The following is a 17,390-nucleotide window of genomic DNA, read 5'->3' on the forward strand; positions in this document are numbered from 1 at the left end:
TCTCACTGGCCAGGACCTAGTCACATGGCCACTCCTAGCAGCAAGGGCACCTGGGAAATGTATTCTTTAGATGGGCATCGATAGGTCCAGCTGAAACTTTTGTCACTGTGCAAGAAAGGGAGAGTAGGTATGATGGAGGGCACCTAGGGTCTGTGCCACACTTGGTAAGTACAAAGTGGTGGCCAGCCCTGTGGCAGGGATCACTCCCGGGAAAGGGGAGACTGGGAAAGAGTTCATCAAGGAGGTGACATTTGCCCTGAGCTTGAGGGGCAAGACAAATGTCTTCAGGTCAGGAATGGCAATTGTCTTGGCATGCGTGCCGCCAGCCACCTGTCCTGGGGCTGGGGCAGACATCGTCGGTCGATCATCATAGCTGTCTTTCTCCCTGAGCACTGAGCAGCCCTGGAAACCTGCCCCGCATCCCCCCCGCGGGCAGGCGACTGGCTAGGCCTGCCAGTTGAACCCCATCGGCCCCGCTGTTTTGTGAGGCAAGGGGGCACCGTGGGTGTCTCACCCGCCCCCCCAAAAACGAATCAGCTGCGGCTGTCTGACCGCATCAGCTAGCGGTGGGCGCGCCTCGTGCCCACTCCGCGTCCAGTCCCATCCTCTTGGTGGCTTGAACTTGGCCATGGTGGGACCATTTCCATCACGGCAGTTGGCAAATGTGATAAATCAGGCATTTCCCCGCCGCCGGGCGGGCCATTAAACATTCACCAGCACGCCGCTGCGTCAGCCCTGTCTTTCTTCCTTTCTTAACCAAAGTCTTCCTGAAAGGTCTGAGCGCTGTTCTTCGTTTTAATGGGGGTTCCACTGCACAGCGCTTCCCTCCTTTTGAAGATCTTGCTTTGCCTTGGGGTCACCATTCTGAGTGTCAGCTCCGCTCAGAACTAAGGTCGTGGCGGGGAGTGGGCAGATTCGGGAGGCCCGTGGGATTGACAGCGGTTGTGTGGTGCTGTTGTGTCCCAGGCACGTGTCCCGGGCACCTGAGGCTTGGCTGGATGGGGTGGGCACCAGGGAAGCCACATGGTTCTGCAGAAAGGGGACCCGTGTTCGGAGATCTGAGGTCCCCGACTGGACAATGCTGGACTCTTCCTAGATAGATGATCTAGATCATTCATCATCGAGTGGGAACCTCTCAGTCCTGGGCCTTGCACACCCTGCTGGCCCAGAAGACCACATGCGCCACGTAGGCTCCTTCTGTTTCCTTCTCTCCAGCCGTGGGGTGGGCCACGGCCCTGTTGAGATGTGCTGACATCTGGTGATTCACTGGTCTGGAATGTCCGCGCTTACCTCCTTGAAAATGATGCCCCTGGTACCAAAGGCTCCACTTGGATTCATGTGCGGGTCTGTTCTCCACTGGTGCTGTGGCTTCAGCTGAGCCCCGGACCCCCGCCCGCCCCGCCCTGGGGGCTGTGCCACTCCAGATGTGTGCTCACTTGGGCAGGAGTGGCAGGCCCGGGGCCAGGTCTGCGGCCCTGTGGATGGAAAAAACCGCAGAGATCCAGACTCCATGGTCTCTGAGACCAGTGTAGACGTGGCTCTCTCTGGCATATCTCCACCCTGTCCCCGAGGTGGGAAATTTCTCTCTACTGGAGAACAGCTGTTAGGACAAGGTAGCCCATCTGGCCGGCAGGACGGCTGGGGATGGACAAGGGGATGCTCATTGCCTCCTTCTTCCTCTGGCTGTGTTCTTCCCTGTGGCAGGAGAGGAGTGTCACCCCTGCAGGCTGATTCCTGGCTTCCTCCTCCAGCGAATCGTCCGGGGCAGAGGCTGCCCCGATCACTGGGAAAACTCACAGAAGGGTCCGGAAGAGAGTCCCTCCACCCAGGGGTTCCTGGGAGGTTTCTGAGAAGTGGCATCTGAGCCGAGTACCTGAAGGCCACGGGATGCCTGGGTGGCTTAATCGGTTAAGCATTTGACTCTTGATCTCTGCTCAGGGCATGATCTCAGGGTCGTGAGTTCAAGCCCCACATTAGGCTCCATCCTGGGCATGGAGCCTACTTAAAAAGATTTAAAAAAAAAGGGCACCTGGGTGGCTCAGTTAGTTAAGCGACTGCCTTCGGCTCAGGTCATGATCCTGGAGTCCCTGGATCGAGTCCCACATCAGGCTCCCTGCTCGGCGGGGAGTCTGCTTCTCCCTCTGACCCTCCCCCCTCTCATGTGCTGTCTCTCTCATTCTCTCTCTCTCAAATAAATAAATAAAATCTTTTAAAAAAAAAAAAAAAGGATGAACCAGCCAAGGAGGGTGGCAGGGGTCTACCACGCAGAGGGGACAGAAGAGGACAGGCACAGAGGTGTGACACTGGCTTGTCCGGGAACTAGGAGCAGCTGGGCGGGAGCGGAGGGCATGGAGACGGAGGGCCTGGGACGGCCTTGGGGGCCCTGCTAGGCTCTCACCATCTTCAGCAGGTGAAGGTCAGAAGTGCATTCTAGAAAGAGTGTCCCACCAGCAGCTCTGAGTTAGGCTGGGAGGAGCGGACACCCTGGGCAGGGAGGCCAGCTTGGGGGCCACGCGTGTGAGGGAGCCCGAGTGTTTAGTAGTAATGAAAGACAGTGACACCCCAAACCTGTCTCTGACTTGGCGCCATCCCAGAGGTACTAGGGGGGCCGCTGGCCCTCAGAGGCCTTGGGCTGTCTTGTCCCTCTTCCCTCTGGCCAGTTTCCGTGTTGGTTCGCCCCCTCAGCTCCCCCTCTGCAGGAGTCTCCTGGAAGACTGTCTGTCCCCACGTGGGCAGGGGCATGGCTGCCCAGATGCCCAAGGAACCAAAGAGACACACAGGGGCCTTCGGTTGGCTTCAGGGCCCCCGGATATAGACAGTCTAGGGGAAGCCTCTGGGGGTGCCCCCCCCGCCCCGGGCCTCTGCACTGGGCAGCCTTTGTCCTTGGGACTGGTCTATCTCCTCACAGCCTGGCCAGAGCTGGTATCCCCCTGGTCAGGGCCCTCAGCCCAGCCTTGTCATCTTGGCGAGTGACTCATGCCAGGGCCGGGGGGGGGGGGGGGGGAAGAGAGCACCAGGCGGGGTGTGTTAATAGCAAACCCATTACGTCCCCATCCCTGAGGTCACTTCACATGAGGGACAAATGGTTCATTGAGGTTGATTTGGCTGCCGGCTGGCCCCAGCAGCACTGGCAGTGGGGAGATGTCATTATCCAGGAAAGCAGTACCAGATTGTTGGGAGGGGGCCCAGCCAGCCTCCCTCCCACACAGAGTGTTCTGTTCCCGAGGCTCCGGGCCAAGACCCAGAGGCAGCACCCCAGGTACAGTGGGGCACAGTGGCCACCCTCCCCTGGGTTCGTGCCGGGCCCAGGGATGTATCCGGGGGTACACAACCTCTTCTCAGGTCCTGGTGGGCAGGATCGGGCAGAAGAATCCAGCCCACGGGGAGCCCCCCCCCAACATTTTGGCTACCGACGCCGGGCCCTTTGTCCCCAGATGTCGTGCTCTCAAGCATCTTCTGGGTGAGCTGGCTGGCTCCTCTTCATTCTTCTCCATCCTTCTGTGGAGGTATAGAGAAGGCGACGCATGGCCCAAGATGCTCAGTGGAAGCGAGGAGGAGGAGGAGAGGGAGAGGCTGGGGGCTGGGGACCTGCCGGCTCAAGACTGTCCCAAAATATGTGTGGCTTCCCGCTGAGCCCCTAGAAGCCTGGTACAGACAGTGGCCGGGGCACCCAGCCTTCTCCCCTCCCCCCACCCGACCCCGGGTGTGCCCCCTGCTCGGAGGTGCTGAGCACCCGGGGTCCTGGGGTCGAAGGCTGAGGAGGGGCCCGGAGCCCAGGGGGGTCGAGATACTTGCTCCTCCTCTGGCTCCTGTTTCTAGGAGGCCCTGGCTCACTGGCTGGTTTCTGGGGACATTTCCCCACAGCGGCCAGCTGATGGGGAACCAGTTCTCTTCCAGGCCCCAGAGCAAGCCCTGAGCTTTCCCGGGCAAGCTTCTGTAGTCAGGTTCCCAGTGTTGCCAGGGACGCCTTGGAGCTGATGTCCCCGTAGGGGCCCCTCCTCCAACCCTTCCCTGGGGGCCCGCATCTCAGCCCCTTCCTCAAAATGGAGGGCCACATGCCCCAGACTCCAGGCCCCTAGAAAGGCTGCTGGCAACACATACCTCTGCATCTTCTTTCCACTTTTCTGGGTTTTTTTGTTTTTTTCGCTTTTCTGTTTTTTTTAAGTTCTTTCTTTTTTTTTTTTTTTTAAGATTTTATTTATTTATTTGACAGAGAGAGACACAGCGAGAGAGGGAACACAAGCAGGGGGAGTGGGAGAGGGAGAAGCAGGCTTCCCGCTGAGCATGGAGCCCGATGCGGGGCTCAATCCTAGGACCCTGGGATCATGACCTGAGCCGAAGGCAGACACTTAATGACTGAGCCACCCAGGCGCCCCAAGTTTTTTTTTTAAGATTTTTATTTATTTATGAGAGAAAGAGAGAGAGAGAAAGCACAAGCATGGGGAGGGGAGGGGAGAGGAAGAAGCTTGCTCCTTGCTGAGCAGGGACCCCGATGCAGGGGCTCGATCCCAGGACCCTGGGATCATGACCTGGAGCCAAAGGCAGACACTTAACCAACTGAGCCACCCAGGTGTCCCTCACTTTTCTATTCTTGAACAGAGTAGAGTTGATACCTTCTTCCACGGGCAAAAACTATAGTCAGGCAGACTTTAATTCTCTCCCTCTCTCCCTCCCTCCCCCACTCTGTCTCTTTCTAGCCCTGTCTGTACCGCTCTGTCTTTTTTAAACAGCCCAAACTGGACAAAGACCGAGTAAGCAGCATTAATAGGCACTGAGCTCCCTGTCACTGGAGGTGTTCAAGGGAAGGGTGGATGGGCACTTAGGGGTGGGCATTGAAGGGGGATCCCAGCAAGGGCTGTGCATGCCCCACAAGCCCCGAAGACCCTTGTGAGAGGGTGAAGAGGGAAGGGGCTTCCCCCTTCCCTGCCGTTCCTGTGTTGATGGCTGCCACTCCGAGCCTCAGCCCGCTTTCCTCCCACCTGCTTGCTGGCTGTGTCCTGGGCAGTGGGAGGAGCACTGTTAGGGCATGTGGCCCGAGTCCAAGAGGGCAGGCGGACAGGCAGCTCCCTGGGGACAACATCGCCTCGGTCACTGCGGCGACTTTGAAAATAAGTTCGGCCACAGAGGGCCTGTTGCCCTTTCTTCTCTGCTCGGATCCCGCTCAGATGCTGCTGTTCCTGCTGACGTGGAGCTGGGGGAAGGCTGGTGACTCAGCTCTTGTCCCCAGACTGCAGCAGTAGTGAGCTGCCTCCAGCCTCTGAGCCCTCGGAGCAGGGTTGCCTGCTCAGGAAAGGAGGTGAGGCGGTCAGGACACCCAGGGGACAGCCTGTCCTCTCGGGTAGGTGGCCTGGCCAGGTGTCCTAGCAGCCCTGGGGGTGAGGCACCACCACTTGCTGCTTTGAGGCTGGCTGGGTACCGAGCCGGCCCCTCCTTCGAGGCCCCTGTGGGACTCTGGAGCTCCTGGGAGGGCAAGAGCGTTTGTTTGTTTGTTTTTTCCCCATCAGCTGGGGTGCAGGAAGGAAATCCTGACACCATCTCTATACCTCTAGCCTCAGCTGGCGGCCAGCGGGCTGGGGACTCAAGTCCCTTCCAAAGTCCTGTTTTGGGGGCTGGGGTCGGAACGGACTGTGTGAAAAGGGAACGCGTCAGGGATAAGGGATGAGCCGTTGCCTTCCTCCTCCCCCTTCCTAGCTGGGTGATCACTCGCCAAGCCCATGGTGGGGACCCAGGCATCTGAACCTGCCAGGACGTGCCAGAGCCCCCGAGTTCAGCTGGTGAGGAATCACCTTGGAGGGTCACAGCTTCTGAACAATCTTCTGCAGCCCGCCCCTCCCCCCCTCCGTGTTAGCGGCCACCGCCCCTGCCCTGCCTTGGCTCAGGTGGTCCCACTGGCTTTCATGTCCCTGCAGGAAAATTTACAAGTGAAACGGAAAATGGGAGGGCCAGGCAGGGCTGCAGGCCCCCTCGGAGCCAGGCCACGGGAGCTGCAAGCTGCCGGGGTCCTGAGCATCTGTCAGCGGGGCTGGGGGGTCCGGGGCGGGGCAGGGGTGGGAGGCCTGCAGCCAGGGAGCAGGGCGCTTGCCTGGGTCCTGCCTGCCAGCAGCTTCCTTCTGTGACTCGAAAGCATGAGTTTAGAAGAGTAATACTTTGTTTAAAAAGCTCCCTGCCTCAGAGATAAGGCCCGGGCTGCTGTGGTCAGAGTTTGCTGTAAATTTTCTGAACAAAGCAGGCTGGGGCGATAGCTGGGGAGTCTGGGGAACAGATTAATCATGTGCTAAGAAAACGGCATTCCCCTTTGAAGTGAAACCTTATGGTTGCATTTAAGCAGCCAGGCAGATGGTGTAAGGGTGTTCTGTGGCCTACACACTGATTAAATGTCAGCTGTACCCACAGACAGGCTTCACGGGAAGCTTCACAATCCGGCAGCCTGGGAGACTCGGTGGTCGGACTCCAGCGGTGTCACGGGGCCATGTAAAGGGAGACGGGGTCCTGGCACTTTGGCCTGGGTGCAGACGGTGTCCTGCCTGTCATCCTGAATGCTGGGGCTGGGGCAGGTCTGCGTGGTGGCTGGTGGGCATGCAGGGAGTCCGTGTGAGTTCTGAATGTCCCCCCGCCGCCCCCATGGGCTGATTCCCCGTCAGGAGCCACCGTGACCCGGCCATCCTGCGAAGGAAACTGAACTTTGTCATTGCAACGGGGATCTGGCAGGTTCTTGGGGAGTCCTCCTTGCGTGCCTGGAGGCGAGGAAGCAACTATCTCAAGGGGTCTCCTGGGGCCCCTGGGATGGTTGCTCTGATATTTAAGACAGAAATGACAGATAGGGAGCCAGCAGGGGGGACACCTTGGGGATGCTGCCCAGGCAGAGGGAACAGCTGAGGCAAATGTCCTGAGGCAGAAGGCAGTGTGAAGAAGTGGGCCAGTGAGTAGACCAGGTGGACAGGGGCCTGGGCATGTGGGACCTTGGCAGCCAAGGTAAGGAGTTTGCACTCGATTCTAAGTGTGAACGGGGCCACTGGAGGTGACATAATCTGATCTTTAAGCTTCACTGAGATCTGGATGGAGGGGAGTGAGAGTAGAAGCAGGCACCTTGGTGAGGAAGCTTTGCAGGCATGCAGGAGGGAGAGGGGGGCGTGGAGCGACCAGTTGTTCAATTCGGAGGTACTTTGTGAGCCGGTTGTTAAACACAACCATTATTAGAAATTTAATCGCGTAGTACATAAAAAATATAATTAAGATTTTGTGGAATGTATATAAAATACAAAATAAATTATATATAAATTATTGCTTAAAATGAAATACCATGGAATTACCATATGATCCAGCAGGTTCACTTCTGGGTAAATGCCCAAAAGGATGAACGCGGGACTCCAAGAGACATGCGCACACCCAGGTTCCTAGCAGCATCATTCACAACAGCACAACAGCTTCCAAAAATGGAAGCAACCCAAGTGTCCATCGACGGATGAACGGATAAACAAAATGTGGTGTGTATGTACAATAGAATAGCAGCCTTAAAGAGGAAGGAAATCCTGACGCCCGCGACCACATGGATGAACCTTGAGGCCATTATGCGCCGTGAACTAAGCCAGGCACAAAAGGACAAACACTATGATTTCACTTGCGTGAGGTTCCCTAGAGCAGCCAAAGTCACAGAGACAGAAAGTAGAGTGGTGACTGCCGTGGGCCGTGGGAGCAGAGGGGGACACAGGGACTCCTGTTTGATGGAAATAGGAGTTTCAGTTTGGGAGGACGGCAACAGTCCTGGGAATGGTCGGGACTGATGGGTGCCCAACAACATGAGTGCGCTTGATGCCATTTTGCTGTATACTTAGAAGTGGTTAAAGTGATAAATTTTACGTTATGTATGTTTTTAGCACAATAAAAAATGCATTGCCCTATTAGAAACAAATCATATTATAAAACGAAGTTATCTGTTAGATTTACATAATACAAATTACAAGTAATGACATTACAAACAAAGGTAATAAATACATGGAACTCACACTTCCTAAGTCTTTCAGTACATTCTAGTATATTCTCTGTGTGATGGAGCTCGGCATCGCTTGTCCTACCTGTGCGATAGAAATGCTACACGGTGATGGTTCCTTCCCGGAGCTTCCCTGCTGGGCCTTCGATGGTGTCACACTGCTAGCTCAAAATTGGCCAGGGTGAGGGTATTTACACCGCAGAAATGGGCAAATGCTACAGAATAATCAGGTGGGTTTTTTTTTTTTTTTAACCCCCAGAATGCCGGTTGTTAAACATTAGGCAGCATGTACCACTGGAGGGGGGGGCCTTGGACCTGAGTTGGGGGCACTTGAGGTCAGAAGCAGCCCGACCCGTAGATATTTTGGAGGTGGAAACTCACTGATGGCCTGGATGTGGGGGTGAGGGAAACAGGGGACCCAAGGGTGATGCCTAGATACTTGGCCTGAACCAAGTATCGGTGGATGGAGGGACCATTTACAAAGATGGCGGACTGAGGGAGCTTGGGGGCTGTGGAAGGTCGGGCAGCTGATGGATCCAAGGCTCTGGAGCTCAGGGAGGCCCTACTGTGCGCCAGGCCTGGGCAGGGCCAAGACCATGGGTGCCTATCCTGGTCTTTGAGGAAACAGATGGTCCACTTAACAGACTGTCCTGTCCAAAGGCCTAGGGCAGCCGGGCAAAGAGCCACTGTCCTCCCTCTGCTCCCCAGTCCCCACATGGAGCCCCGGGTCATGGATACCGAGGTTGAGCCAGATGGCTGTTTCCGCCCATTGACTTCCTCCCTCCCTCTCTTTCCCAAGGCTCATCCCACCAGGGCCTGACCTGTGGGGTTTCTGTCCAGGCCTGCTCCTTCCCATTCCCAGAAAGGCTTAGAACTGGACTTCATATTAGACCTTTCTTGCCCATCCCTGGTCCTCAGGTGTTACTAAAACTTGCTGCTTGCTGTCGGGGTGTCCCCAGCCCCCCAGGTCCCCTCAGGACGGCCACCTGCCGGGCAGCGTTCCTTACCTATAGCAGGCTGTGCAGCTCACACACATCTTTGGGAGGTATGCATAGGGTCGAGGTCTATAGAGCGTTTGGGGGTCACCATTACAAAGGACCACACTCGAGGGGCTTAACACAGCAGAAATGTCTTCTCTCGCGGTTCTAGAGGCCAGAAGCCCGAAATCAAGGTGTCAGCAGGGCCTCACTCCCTCTGAAGGCTCAAGGGAAGAAGCCTTCCTCTTCTCTTCGAGCCTCTGGGGTCCCAAGTGTCTCTGGCTTGTGGCCACATCCCTCCAATCTCTGCCTCTGCCTTCACATGGCTTCTCTGTGTCTCCTTTTTGGCCTCTTACAGGGACACTTGTCATTGGATTTAGGGGCCACCCTGATCCAGAGTTATCTTATCTCCAGATCCTCACCTTAATTACATCTGCAGAGATCCTTATACCGAATTGGGTCCCATTCTGAGGTTCGGGTGGATGTGTGTTTTTGGAGCACCCACCACAGGTCTCATGGGGGAACCTAGGAGGCGGGTGGCCCCTCCAGTGTCCCCTCTAATCACACTTTCCCCTTGGGCCAGGCCTACAGTCTTGCCTTCCCCATGGCCTTGGAAGAGTGTACCACTGCAGAATGCGGACGCCTTGTGGTTCCCTTTTTCTTGCCAAATTTAAGCTCGCTTTCCTCTCTCTGCTGCTACTCACTTTACCTGCCCAGCGCCCCTGCCAGGACTGCCCGTCCTAACCCCCCCTGCCCCCCCGCCCTGACTGCTCTGCCCTGAGAAGGGGCCTAGGGACCCCTCACCTGCCCATCAGGATCAGGCCTACGCTGCGGACTGGACGAAGCCATCAGAGGTGATCGAAGGCTGGGCTGAGACAGGGCTGGGTGCACGATTTCAGCGGGGAAAGAGAAGGCCGAGGAGCGGCCGGATTGTCTTCGAGTTTGGAGAAGGTGATTATTATGTGAAGGGTGGTGCCCAGCTGTTTCCCATCTCTCTGAAGACAGAAAAAAAAGAGGAAATAAATGATGTACAATTAGAGCAGTTGGTTAGATACAAGGGCGAACTTCCTGGCTGGGAGTGTGGCCAAGCGCTGGGTAGGGTTTCCGGAGGGAGCACGGGGCATCTCCTTACCTGGAGGTGTCAAGGTCTGGCAGCCATGGCCCCGGTGGTTAAACGGAAGGTGGGGGCATGGACCGGATGGGTTCTAGAGTGCAGTCATGCCAACATGTGGCACTTTCTGGCCGTGGAGGTCGGTTCCCTCCTGCCATTGTCCTTTAGGTTCCCACAGGGGAGCATTTTGGCAAGGCGTGCACCCTGGCTGGGCTCCCCGAGGAGATAAGCCCACGTCTGTTCAGCTCCACTGTGAATGGACATGAAGAATGCACAATAAGCTGACCCTATGCTAATCTGGTGGAACTCCATGCCCGCTCTCTGGGAGAACAATCGCATGGGTGTGTCTACACTCACCAGGTGCTTTTTATAAAAACACTGGAGAATAATGCTGTGGACCAGCATCTTCCCAGGGGCCTGGGTAGTTAGGCTGCCTCGTAGGGGCAGTGGACCACCAAACTCCCCAATACTGGGTGGACAGGTGGCCCAGAGGGCAGGGCCGTCAGGCAGGCCTAGGTGCTGGCTTTCCAACGTGACATGCCAGGGCCGCTGGGAAGGCCATCGGGGTGCCCTCCATGGCAGCCGTGACTCCCTTGTTGAAACCCGGGCTCCCAGGCAGAGGAGGGTGTGTGCGCATCTGAAATGTCTGTGGTTTTGCAGTTCCATGTCCACAAACTCCCTTAGTTGAAAATAGTTCAAAATATCCAAAGCATGAGGGAGGGAGTGACTGCTTTTCTTAAAAAGAAAGGACTCGATTTCATGTACTTGATAAAGCCATCCAACCCAGTGTATTCTCAGAAAGAGGTGGGGAGTACCTGGGATGGCAGTCGGGCCTCATCATCCCTTGCCCATTTGGGATCTTTCCAGACTAGGGGTGTGGGGGCTAGGAGGGGAGTGGCAGTGATCAACCTGAGACCCAGGACCAGCTCTCAGGCACTCCCAGGCCTCACACAGAGAACGGGCACCAGCGGGGAGGGTATATTCCCTGCCATGGACTCTCACTGGGCCTGACTTCCGGCAGAGGTTCTGGGTCTAAGATAATGAGGGGGACAGTAGGTTGGAGCCCAGCGCCTAACTAACTAGCAGGGGGAGCGGAAGGGAGGCCCCCTCCGCTGTGGGGACCAGCCCTGGAGGGCCCAGCCTGGGGGCTCCCTCCTTTTGCTTCGCAAGTTCCAACCCGTCCTGTTGTCCCCAGCCTGGAGGACCTGCCTGCCTTCCTTGTAGGTGACAGAATTTAATCAGTGTTTGGAGGGGCACGTGTAGAAACGGCTGTCTTGGAGGGCAAGACCAGGCCTGAGGTTCAGCGGAGATGGGGAGCCCCCTTTCTCCCATTACGGAACTCCTTCCTTCAGATCCTAGGAAATATCGTCGCCCTACCAGGGGGAAAGACCGAGGTTTACGCTCTGCCACCAAGCTGCCCCCCTTATTGTGGAAGCTGGGGGTGGCACATTTCCCTGGCTGTTCTGGCAGGGGCGCTCCTTCCTTGCCCCACGCCCCCCCCCCCCCCCCCCCCCGGCTGGCACCTTTTCTGTCACCTGGCTCGGAGGGTGCAGCAAGCGACCCCGGGGGTGGGCGGGTAGGGATGGGGAGTCGCTGGGGGGGCGCCCCCCCCGGGACCATGTGAGTCCTGCGCTCGCCCCTCGCTCCGCGGCTCCGGGCCCACAGGCGGGGGTCCCCCGGCCGGGCAGCTCGGGCGCTTAACCCTTGCAGGCGCTGAGCGCGGGAAGGCGGTGGCGGCGGCGGCGACGGTGAACTTTGTTTGGCTGCGTAAATAAAACCTCCCGCAGGAGGAACCCTGCGCCCCAGGGAAGGGGAGGAATCTCTTCCCCCCTTGGCGCCGCCCCCGCGCCGCCGCCCGGCCCCCACATCCGCCCACATCTGGCCGCGGCGGGGCGTCCGGGGGGGAGGGGCGAGCCGCGTCGGTCGCCGTCCCGGGGACGCGGGCCAGGCGGGGAGGAGCGGGGCGCCGAGTCGGGCGCCCAGGACTCGGCCTGTCCCCGCGGCGGCCGCTCGGGCCCCAGCACCCCCCCGGCCCCCCCGCCAGGCCCCGGCCTTGACGGGCGGGCGGAGCAGCCAGTGCGAGCCGGGGAGGCCGGGCCGGGTGCGGGAACCTGATCCGCCCGGGCGGCGGGGGCGGGGCGGGGCGGGGGCGCGGGGAGCCGAGGCCCGGCGCCCGCCCGCCTCCCCCATTCATTCAGCCGAGCCCGGGGGCCGAGGGGCTCGGGCGGCCAGCTCTGCTCGGCGGGAGCGCGGGCGCAGGGCCCGGGCCGCCGGGGCGCTTCCTCGTCGCCGCCCTCCGCGCGCCGCGCCGCCCGCCAGCCACCATGTCCGACCCCGCGGTCAACGCGCAGCTGGACGGGATCATTTCGGACTTCGAAGGTGGGTGCCGGGCGCGCCGCGGGGGCGCGGAGGGGCGGGCGGGAACCCCCGAAGGGGCGCCCTCCCGCCGCGCGCCCCCTGTCCCGCGCCCGCGTCGCCTACGTGGAGGACCCGGTTCGGGGGCCCGCGCGCCTTGGCGGCCCCCGCGCTACCTCCCGGCTTCCTTCCTTTTATTGTATTTGCCGAGCGGCGACAGTCCCCTCGAGGGCTCGCGGGGCGCCCGCGGAACTGGCCGGGGCGCGCGGCTCCCTCGCGGCCGTCGCTCGGTCCCCTCCCTGCGGCGCTCCCCGTCGGCCCTCGGGCCCCCGCGGCCCTGCGGCGGGGCGGGGAGCCGGTCACCCGCCTCTGCGTCCTGCCCAGAGCGCGGCCGCCCTCCCCCACACATTTCGGGGCCGGACCGAGCCGAATTCCGGCCGGGGAGGCCGCCGAGCGGACCCGGCTCGGGCTGGCGGGGTCTAGAGGGGGGCGCCCCTTGGGCCCCCATCCAGGCCCGGGACACCCCCTTCCGCCTCCTGGAGTCGGGCGGCGCGGGGGAGGAGGGGCCTGCGGGCCGGTCGGGAGCGCATTTTGGTCCCCTCCCCCCTTCGGGGTGTACAGTGTGCAGAGACTTGGGGGGCTCTTCCGTCCGAGTGCGCCGGGCTTCCCAGCCCTGAGCCTGTGTGTGAGTGTGCGCCTTCGGGCGTCCTCGTGACTGCCTGTGGCTCTGCGTCCTGGCGTCCTGGGGAGTAAATAAAGCGGTCGGGAGGGAAGCTCACACAATAGTCTGCAGCACTTCTGGGGCCGGAACTGTGAGGGGCGGGCCTGCCTCTGCTGGGACCTGGAGCCCCCGCCCCTCCGAGGGGCTCCCAGGCAGCCTTGGGCAGAGCCCTCTGGTGGGCCCGGCCTTGGGGCGGCTGTGCTGGAAGGAGTTTTAGACGTCCAGGTGCCAGGCCCAGCCAGGAGGTCCTCTAACCCCTGGGGGGGGGGGGGTGCAGCGCCAGGGCTGGGATCTGTGTGTCCCGAGCTCTGCAGCACGCATGGTCTACCTGGGGTCAGCGCTTCTGTGGGGCACTTCTGGGTGGATCCCAAGCCGCGCCGCGGCAGCTGTGATTCTGGGCTGGGCCTGCGCTGGCTTGGGCAGGGGTGTGAAGAGACTAGAGCGTTTGGGGTCTAGTGGCTGGCACACCCATGCAGAGGACGCGCCTGCTCTTGGCTCAGTGGCCGGAGCACTTTTGTGATTCTGGCACTGAGCACCGAACAAGGGGAGTTCTGGTCTGCAGGGCTGTGGTGGCTTTTGCCCTGCTGTTCCGACGTGGATAATGTGCTCCTACCGGGGTCTCCCTACATCGCCTTCGTTCTGTTTCGCCTTTTTCGGGCCCAGAGCATGGCTCTCCTTTGAGACTCCCACTGTTGCTCTCAGGAGCCTTTCCTAAGTGTCCAAGTGTGAGAACCAGGCCGTCTGGAGACGGCTGCCCCCTTCAGGTCCCGCGCCGCGCGTGCACCCTCCCTGGGGCCTGTGGGAGTGAGGTTGGCTTGCGGTCCCGAAAGCCTTGGGCCGGCAGCGGGGTGTGTGGGGCAGGACAGGATTCCATGGTAGCCCCGAAGCGGGGCGGGGGGAGATTTGGGGGTGGTGTGGTCCTATAGCTGTTCCAGTTCGCACCTCTGCCTCCGGGTCCCCATGTGTGACTCCATCCTGACCCCGATGGGCCCCTTGTGGAGAGGTTGGAGGCCTCTGCCCTGGCTCCCAGCGGCTTCTTGACCCTCTCATTTGGTTGGAGACAATGGCCTCATTGAGACCATCCTGATGCGACAGTGGGCAGCCCTGTGGGTCCAGGGGGAGATTTCTCATTCTTAGGGAACCTCTGGTTCCCTGTGTGTATCTGTCGTCCTGTTGTGTGCTCTGACAAGCTCAAAGGGCTCTAAAGGCAGAGGGGTCGGACGTTAGAGTCCTTCGGGCTTCGGGAGGAAGGGTGTGTGAGCTCAGGGACCGGCATGGCCTCCCTAAGTGTCCCAGGAGCTCCAAATGCACTTGGGTGCTGGGGGCTGGGCCTGGAACGGTGGGAGGTGGGGAAGGAGCCGTCAGCGAAGTCAGAGAAGGAGGACAGTGCACGACCTAGAGGAGCAGTGACAGATACAATGCAGCGGGGCCCAGGCAGGGAAAGGTCGCAGTGGAGGAGGCAGACCTTGGGCGAAAGTCGGAATTCAATTGCAGGAGGGAGGAGGAGAGCACTCAGGTCCCGGGCAGCAGGCAGAAGCGGGGGAGGCTGGAATGAGCTGGTCCATTGGAGAATGGGGCACAAGGAGGGGCCGGTTGGAGCGGATCAGAGGGCCAGGCCAGGCGTACCCTCCGGGAGCTGGGACTGTCCTGGGGAGGCAGCTGGAGTGGTGAGAGCAGAGCTGGAGGAGTTCTGGTCTGGGTCCGTGGGGCTGCCTACGTGGTGTCTCGGGGTTTGTGCAAGGTAGGACGAAAGGGGTTGGGGGGGAGACTGGCAGCCCCTCAGCTACTGCTGTGCCCCCAGAGTTCTGGGGCCCGCGGACACGGCCTGTCACAACACATGTGCTTGTTGCTGAAGAACAGAAGCCCCAGGGGCCACCAGGAAAGCCTGGCAGGTTCTGAGCCACGGCGTCGCTGGGGGTGGTTTGCAATGCTTGCAGACTGGAATCCTGCAGGGGAGCCAGAGGGCCCTCGTCGGGTGTCTTTGGGAGGTTTGGAGCCTAGTGGGAGTATCCGAGCCAGGGTGGCATGCCCCGTAGGGCAGAGGAGAAGGCACCTGGGGGGGGTGCAGGGTGGGTGTCCAGACTGGAGCAGCGTGCCCCTGCAGGGCCGACAGGAAGCCGCCCCAGGTGGATGTGTGCGGGGTGTGTGGATCTGCTGATGCCCCACGTCCCGGGCACATCTGTCCCCTGCCCTGGGGAGCAGCCTTCTTGTTTTGGCTCTGTCATGTTGTCGAGGAGGCATGGGGACTCAGCTTGCCCTCTCTCATGGACATGTCTATCGGGTTCACTTCTCCCCCGGGCACTGAGAGGGTGGCAGTGGTCTTCATGGGCGTGAACGTCCCACACGGGCCTTGGCCTTCCCTTGCAGGACGACCTTGGGGCTCTGTGGAGAACCCCCACGTAGGAGCAAGAAGAGAGTTTTGTATTTTGCTCATGTGATTTTTTTTTTTTTTTAGAGAGTTTTGATCCCCCCCGGCCCCCGGGAAGATGGGCCCGGAGGGATGACTCCTTCCCCGATCTCACCCTGGGTCGGTGGAGGCACGGAGCCGTTGGGCGGCATGTTCTGGGTGAGAGCAGGCCAAATCTGTTCTTGCGAACGCTATTACTACTCTGGTCTTCGTGTAACAAAGCCTTTGCAGCGGCCAGCTGCTGCCCGCCTTCCTCGGCGCTGTCTGCTGGAACCGTAGTCGCATGCGGGGAAGGAATCCTGAAAGTCCTGGATGTTTGTGCAAACGCAGTCTGGCCCGGAACCTTGGCGCTCCGGTCCCGCAGAATCTGTCACGTACAGATTGCGCCTGCCTTTCGAGACCCTCTGCTGTCTCTTTGGAGGACCCTCCTAGAGGGGTCCTGGAGCTCTGGGCCCCGGAGAGCAGGCCGGTGGGGCTGGGGGGCGGGGGCAGGGAGCGGGTCTCCTGGTGGGGTGAGGGGGGAAGGGACCAGGCGGACAAGCCCGCTCATGTGGGAGCCCGGACACCTCTGGGACAGGGGCTCCCTCGCCTGCTGGAGGCAGGTGCCCCTTTCCTCCCAGAAGGACAAGGCCTGTTGCTTGGTGATGGGTACAGACCTGTCCCTGATTAATGCCAGTGGGCCTCTCGGGTGACGCCTCCTGCTTTCCAGCCAGACGCAAGGCCCCTCGTGAGTACCAGCTCCCTGTCGTTGGCACCTTTGGGGCAGGAGGCGGGAGCCGTGGGCGTTGAGTTCACTCGGCTGGCCTGGAGGAGCCGGGCCTGGGCCATTCGGCTGGTGCCTGTTCTGCAGCGATGAGGGGACAGTGGCCGGGTACTCTGTGTCCAGAACACGGGACCGGGCACACCCACGGCTTCGGTGTGGGGAGGAGAGCCGCCATGCACGTGTGGGGTAGCAGAAGCCCCTCTGTCATGGGCTTCCGGGCCGGGCCGAGTGTCACACCTGGGCTGGGAAGGTGGGGGGCACATCTCACGCTGCCGGGCATCTGTCTAGAAAGGCTTTCTGGAGGACGCGGATCTCCAGGAAGGTTTGGAACGAGGCAGGTGGGCAGAGTTTGCATCCAGAGGGGGAGGGCCTTCCAGAGAGGTGACAGATGGGGCAACCGGGAGCCCACGTGGTGCAGTGCTCACGAGGGCGAGCCCACTGCCATCGAAAGCTGGGTGGCTCACGGGAAGTGTCTGAGCCTGAGCTTCAGTTTCTCCTCTCCGCGAGGGTTGTCCTGGGATTTAGGTGGATGTGGCCGGCAGCACCGAGCACAGGGCCCGCTCCCGGGAGCGTGGGGGGTGCTGCTGCCGTTCTTGGACCTGGGGGGTGGGGTGGGTATTTGCAAGGGGCGGGTGGGGGTGGACGCCGAAATGTGGGGATCTGGGTGATGGGAAGTGTTCCAAGGCCACAGGCAAGGGCCTGTCTGGTCCCCCTGGGGGTGAGGCTCACAGTGTGGTCAGCACTGCAGATTTGTAGCTTCTGCGGAGCCCACCCGGGGCTCCCTCTGAGTGCAGCAGATGCTCAGGCTCCTGGCCGAGCCAAGGGAGCCCCCCTCTGGCCTGGCAGAGCTCCCTGGAGGTGCCATAGGTCTCTGCCCGTCAGAGTGGAGGCTGGGCTCCTGTGGGCTGCCGGGTTGCTTCCCTGGAGAGGTCACCCCACCTCCTCTGCCGTTCCCCACCCCAGAGCATCTCAGATGGGGGGCCACGGGCTGGTGCTGGACAACCTGACTGAAGACAGGTGGTGGGCTCGGGCGGCCCACCTTCCTGAAAGGGGAGTGAGGCAGGGTGGC

The 17,390-nt window shown here is 60.4% G+C and overlaps 1 protein-coding gene across 3 annotated transcripts in view; it reads left to right on the forward strand.

Annotated features, from left to right (window-relative positions):
- The window catches only part of SEPTIN9 (septin 9), a 151,597-nt gene that overhangs the window by 44,186 nt on the left and 90,021 nt on the right, over positions 1-17,390 (forward strand). Inside the window, exon 1 of one of the 3 annotated variants that reach the window (XM_036110442.2) lies at positions 12,238-12,454. The exons of the other annotated variants lie outside the window; for them this stretch is intronic. Coding sequence (XP_035966335.1) covers positions 12,400-12,454 — 55 coding nt within the window. The 5' untranslated portion in view covers positions 12,238-12,399. Of the gene's footprint in view, positions 1-12,237; positions 12,455-17,390 lie in introns of those variants that run through there. 3 annotated transcript variants of the gene reach the window in all.

This window comes from Halichoerus grypus, chromosome 2 (assembly GCF_964656455.1).
Source record: "Halichoerus grypus chromosome 2, mHalGry1.hap1.1, whole genome shotgun sequence".
Classification (NCBI taxonomy): domain Eukaryota; kingdom Metazoa; phylum Chordata; class Mammalia; order Carnivora; family Phocidae; genus Halichoerus; species Halichoerus grypus.